The sequence below is a fragment of the Hyperoodon ampullatus genome, assembly GCF_949752795.1.
Source record: "Hyperoodon ampullatus genome assembly, chromosome: X".
NCBI lineage: Eukaryota > Metazoa > Chordata > Mammalia > Artiodactyla > Ziphiidae > Hyperoodon > Hyperoodon ampullatus.
The window spans coordinates 132,022,026-132,028,025 of record NC_136913.1 but is presented as its reverse complement, the minus strand read 5'-3'; the positions used below and the strand labels follow the sequence as shown (position 1 = coordinate 132,028,025).

At 63.5% G+C, this 6,000-nt stretch overlaps 1 protein-coding gene across 1 annotated transcript; it reads right to left on the bottom strand.

Moving 5' to 3' along the window:
• Positions 1–3,351: 3,351 nt before the first annotated feature.
• Positions 3,352–5,763, bottom strand: LOC307069852 (paraneoplastic antigen Ma6F-like; the record flags this gene model as incomplete). The annotated part of the gene is given in 5 exon segments (XM_079728154.1): positions 3,352–3,523; positions 3,710–3,899; positions 3,902–5,402; positions 5,404–5,532; positions 5,536–5,763. Coding segments are annotated over 5 exon segments (2,220 nt in total).
• Between the last annotated feature and the right edge of the window lie 237 nt (positions 5,764–6,000).

The following is a 6,000-nucleotide window of genomic DNA, read 5'->3' as shown; positions in this document are numbered from 1 at the left end:
AGGGTCTGCCTGGTCAGGGTCTTCTGTGGGCCGCCCGGAGGGGCCGGTATTCCAGGAAACAGTGGGAGCCCTCGTAGTAGAGGCAGAAGGGGCTCAGGGGCCGAGGGATCAAGGTCAGGGGAGGCGGCAGGCCTGGCGGCCACCTCGATCATCAAGCGTGCGCGAGAGGCAGTGGCGTGGCCACCGGGAGCCACGCGGGGGGGCAGGCTGAGGAGCTGGGGGGGCGCGGCGGCCAGGCCCAGCACGGGCCAGGGAGGACTCATGTGGGCGGGAGGCCAGGCACAGCAGAGCCTGGGGACCTCGGCGGGCTGGGCCACCTCTGCCAGGACAGGGACTAGAAGGACTAGAGGGACCAGAGCCGGCGCGTTGTGATCCGGCGCGGGGGGCTCGGCTGCTGTCCGAGGAGGGGCCGGAGGGACAGAGTCAGTCCTGGCCAGGGCGGAGGCACGGTCGAGTTCCGGGTCGCTTGGGGTCCCCTGGATGTCCTCAGCATAGGGTGGGAGGCCGTCCTGCGGCTCCGAGGCGCTGGGCGGCGGGAGGTACCCCAGGGCTGCCGGCTTGCCGTCCACCTGCCCGGATGCTGGTTTAGTGTGCTCCCTCCTCTTCATCCTCACGAGGAGGTGCGGGCAGTCTCTCTTAAACAGGGGACTGCGGTAGAAGTGTAACTGAGGTCGCAGTTGAGAGAGAAAAGGAAACCCCGAGTCACAAAAGAGTTGCTCGCAAGCAGCAGTCGCCTGGCTGGGCCCCTGACCGCCCTCCCCCAGCCGACCCAAGGCCTCTTTGGAGAAAGGGGACCCGGTCCCAGCAGGACGCTGTGCCCCAGCTTTTACATCCCCGAGACTCGCTCACTCACCATCCCCTTTCGCCCTTGGAAAATGACTGAAAATGGCCCCTTAGTATGAGTACAAGGCCCACGAAAGGGGACTTGGCGTTTGCAGATACGAGACTGCAAGAAGGTTCGGTAGCTTGCTAAGGAAGTGTCAGAATCGCCCCCTGGCCAGCACCTCCTGGGGCGAGACCGGGGACACTGACTGCTTCCCAGGAAAGGACCTGCGCCCCCACTTAAGTGATGCTCTGGAGCTATGGGAGTCAAGGGGGCACAGAAACCTCCCCCCTCCCCCCGCTGGGCCACTTGTCCCCGAGCAGGAGGACAGGAAGGGCCAGCATTTCAGCAGTGTCCTCTTGTCCCCTGGTGTGACTGCGATGTCAGGGACGAGCAGCACTGCCCACGTGTCAGGAGGACAGGATGATGCCTTGCCCCCGTGTACTGTGAAATGATCACCACAGGGGGGTCAGTTCACACGCATCATCTCACACAGACACACCAAAGGGAAAAAGAGGAGGAAGAGAAGTGACGTCCTGGTGCTGAGAACGCTTCGGTTCCCCCCCGTAACAACGTCCCAACACAGCGCACGGCGCTGCCAGCTCCGGCCATCACGCTGGTCCCCAAGTACCACCTTTAAAGGAAGCTCTCCCGACACGCCTGCCGCCGTCCCAGGCGGCCCCGGGGTTGGCACCCGCCCCCCACCCCACCCCCACCCCCGGGCCCAGCAGCTCAGCCCCTGGAGAGGGCTCCTTCCCCGCCATCCCCCGCCCTCCTTACCTTGCTCAGGACGTCGGCGGGCCGCTCATTCGTGGAGAGGTTGTTCAGGCGGAGGGACATGTGCTTGTCCTGGCGCACTTTCCTAAATCCATAGTCACCGAGCTGGTGGATGAAGCTCTCCATACAGTCTGTCTTGAACACCCTGTCCAGGCCATCCCTGTCCAAAACCTCCTTTTGAAACAGCTGCGTGTTGAAGCCTATGCAAGTCCCGTCTTCATTCCACCAAACAGATGTAAAGCGACTGCTATTGACAAGTATCCACAGCTTCCTGGGAAAGGGGAGGGACAGGAGGCTGCCTTCCCACATGGCCTCGCAGGTGGAGCAAGGCCTTTCCAACACAGGCTCTTCGGTCAAATCCTGGAAAGCGGCTTCTCCAGGCAGCAGCCTGAGGTCGGGGTGCCCCGCGGGCACGGGCTGGGCCAGGGCGAGGGACTGCAGGGTGCAGCTCCCTGGGCCGAGGGCCGGAGCCGCTGTGTCGGGAGGAAGAGGCGCCTCACCAAAACCGGGCGCCCTGCCCGGGGCAGGGCCCTTCTCGTCTGCAGCCATGCGGAGGGCGGTGCGTCCCTCTGTCACGTGAATGGGACAGTGCAGCGCGGCTGGCAGCACCCTGGGTTCACACTCCCGCTCAGCCGCTCACAGAAGTGCTCCGGTTTCTCGGGGGTGACATCACTGCCCAGCCAGGAAGTGACATCATAAAGGGCAGGCCCTTTATGATGTCAGCTTCCTGCTTCACGCCCGTCAGAGCCACAGGCCGAGCACTCGTGCAAACCGGGCACGGCCTTCTGGTCCCGGAGCCCCCGGGCCAGGCAGACGTGCATGGACCCACGTGTGACCCACGAGATCAGAGATCCTCCTCTCTGTCCACTGGCCTTCAGGGCCTTGCACAGCACCCATGCTTTCAAGCATGAGCAACGTCTGGGACGGGGCCCACGGTCAAGGGCACTAAAACTTTACAATTCACCTATGAAATGGAAGAAGAACCCTCACCGTGTCTGGGTCTGCAAAGTGCCTACCCTACCCTCTCACTGGAGAGGTGTCCCACAGGTGCTGATCAGGAATCCGACTCTGGACCCCCACCCTCACCCGCAGCAATCCTTTCCCTCCGTTGCCCACTGCGGAGGCCACACTCAGCTGAAACTTTCAGGGAAATTTATTAAACAGAAACATTGACTGAAACCATTGAACGGAGGGCATGATAACACAGAGAGGAACTTCTAACAGCCACCAGAGCCCACGGGTCCTGGCCCCCCGCCCAGGGTACTCAACAAGGTGCCTCCGCTACACCCCATCCGGCGGCCCTCCATCCCCCCACAGTCTCCCTTCCTGAGGGCCCCGCGGGTGGCCTCTCGCCAGGAAGATGGGCACCGGCAATGCCCGCTCCCCCGGGGCAGCCCCTCCCCCTCTGGCCCACATGCCCGGGGCCTACAGGACAGTCCCACAGCAGGGCGTGCACCACCAAGCCGAGGATGTGGAGTCCCGAGGAACAACGGGGTGGTACAGCAGAACACAAGCCCTGGGGGGCTTCCCGCAGACCTCCTGCAGCCGCGGTCCAGGTCTTCCTTCCCAAGGTCCCAGGTGGGCTCCCAGGTCCTGGGGTGGGCGCTGGCTGTGACCGCATCCATGCTGTCCTCTCCACCGGCTCCTGAGACTGGGCTCGGGGTCTCCGCGCCGGGACCGGGGTGGGGCGAACTGCTCAGAGGAGAACACATGCACACTTCCACAACAACAAGCGGTGCTGGGCCTGAATCTTAGCCCAGAAAGCACACGTTGAGCTCACGACACTGGCCCACAGAGACCAGAGCCTTGGTTGGCACGTGGCGCACCTCAGGGCTCTGCGGGGGGACCATGGCTAGGGTGTGTGCATTGGGGGGAGGGGAGCGGGGGCTGGGGGGTTCCTTGACACCTGGGTCCCTCTGGGGCCTACAGGGACACATTTGGGCTTGCCAGTTCAGGGAGCAGCCTGCCCCAGGGGATGATGAATAGGGGTCCCCTCTCAGGAGGGAGGCTCAGGAACCTTGAGTGGCCCCTAATATGGGGCCAGTAGGCTGCGAGGCCTGGCCTCCCCCTGCCTCCAAGCCTGGGGGCCCCAGGGCCTGCTGAGCCTACTGGCCCGAGGTGGACCCCGGGGGGCTCATCTCTGCAGCCCCGTCCTCATTTCCCGACTCTTCTGGGATGGGCTTGAGCCCCTCCTCAGGGGTCTCCTCGGCTTCCTGGCCTCCTGCCTGGGCGAGGCCCTCTGGCTCCCAGCCAGGACCTCCTGGGGCCACTGGGGAAGCACTGCCCATCCAGCCAGGCATGGGGATCCGGGGGCATCTGAGGGTCCTGCCTGACCTAGGCCCGCAGGGGCAGGAGCACTTCCATCTTCCTGAGTGGCCGCGGAGGCCTTGCTGGTCTCCCCAGGGCCAGGGGCTGCCCTGGCGGCACCATGGTCTTCAGGGGCCACCTCGCCAGCCTTGGCGTTGTCGGCAACTGCCGCACTGGCCTCTTCATGTGCCGGGTGGTCCTCGGCGCTACCTTCCTTGGAACGGGCAGCCTGGGTGGTGGTATCTTCCCCGGCCGGGGAGGGCTTGGTGTCATATGCAGTGGTGCCTGCGGTGATGGCCTCATGGGCCGGGGCAGCCTGGGCGGCTGCTGCCAGGACTCCCACGTCCACACAGGCCTCTTCTTCCCCTGGGAATGGCTCCCTGCTAGCCGGATCGGCCTCCCAGGCCTCGGTCTTCTGGGTGAGCCGCAGCATCCCCACAAAGCTGGGAGGCCTCCTCATCAGCTGCATCCTGCTCAGCTTCTTCTGGAGCGTGTCGTTCAGCCGGGCCCCCATCAGCACATGCCGGGCGCTCACCTGGTCCACCATGGCCGGGTGCATGGCCCCCTTCTCCAGGGCCGACTGCAGCAGGCCTTCCAGGCGCATCATGTACGCAGAGAGACTCTCCTGGGGCCGCTGGGCACAGGTCACGAACTTCAGCCGAGCGCTCCCCCGGGGGTCCTTGTTCCCAAACGCCTGCACCAGCACGGCCAGGCAGTCCTGGGCAACCAGCTCGGGATCTTCCGCCAGGAGGCCGCACAGGAGGTCCAGCACGGGGCCGCGCAAGCTCTCCACCAGCCTCCTCCTCCTCTCCCTCTCAGACACGTGGCGCCACAGGTACAGCGTGTCGTTGGCCTGCTCCAGCCAGCTCTCAAAGGACTCTTCCCCGGGGCCCGGCTCTTCCATCCCAGAGAAGGGTTCCAGCTCCTGGTAGGCCATATTGTCTAGCACGGGCTGCAAGGCCTGCCTCCACTGCTGGGTCCAGGGCCCTGCCTCATCCATGGGGCCTACCGCTCTCACAGCTGCTGCCTCAGCTGCAGTCATTGCGTTGCCCGCGGGTCCTGCCATACTCAGAATTCCTGCCACGCCTGCAACATTTCTGTCACGTGCAGCTCCTTCCTCATCTGACACTCCTGCTTCACCTTCATCTCCTGTTTGACCCTCAGCTCCTTCCCCACCTGCATCTCCTGCCTCACCTGCAGCTCCTTTTTCATCTGCAGCTCCTGCTTCACCTGCAGCTCCTGTCTCACCTCCAGCTCCTCCCTCACCTGCAGCTCCTGTCTCACCTCCAGCTCCTCCCTCACCTGCAGCTCCTGCCTCACCTGGAGCTCCTGTCTCATCTGCAGCTCCTGCCTCACCTGCAGCTCCTGTCTCATCTGCAGCTCCTGCTTCACCTGCAACTCCTGTCTCACCTCCAGCTCCTTCCTCACCGCCAGCCCCTGCCTCACCAGAGGCTCCCTCCTCACCTCCAGCTCCTGCCTCACCTGCCCTGCCTGCCAACCACTGCTTGTCTCTGGGGCTGCGCAGGGAAATTGGGTCTATCCTGTGACTCAGCATCAGGGGCCTGGGGCAGGTAGACCACCGCCCAGGGCCCCCCCTTGCCTGGTATTTGGCGGGGGAGCAAGCTTCAATTTAAATACTCAGCAAACTCGACCAGGGCAACACTCGACCCCAGCTCCTTTCTGTAGACCTTGCCCAGCACTCGGTACCTGCCCAGGGAACGCAGGGCAGCCTGCACAGCCTCCTGGAATTCCTGGTCTTTGCAGTCATCTGGGATGCCCAGGATGAGCAGAGATCGCTGAGCATTCATGCCCATCGACCTGTACCATTCCCACAGTATCGCCAGAGCCATCGCCATCTTCGAGGACCTGAGGGTGGGGGGAAGCGATCAAACAGGCTGTTGAAGTGTGGGAATCAGCCTGTGGGTGCAAAGAGGAGAGAATCATGTTTGTGCCACACAGCCCACCCTAGTGCCCCTCACAGCAGCTACCTGGAGCACCAACCTGCCCTGTTTGGTTTGTTTGACTTTAGGAAACTTTTTTTATAAATTAAACTTATTTACAAGACAGAAGGCTAGGGACTTCCCTGGTGGCGC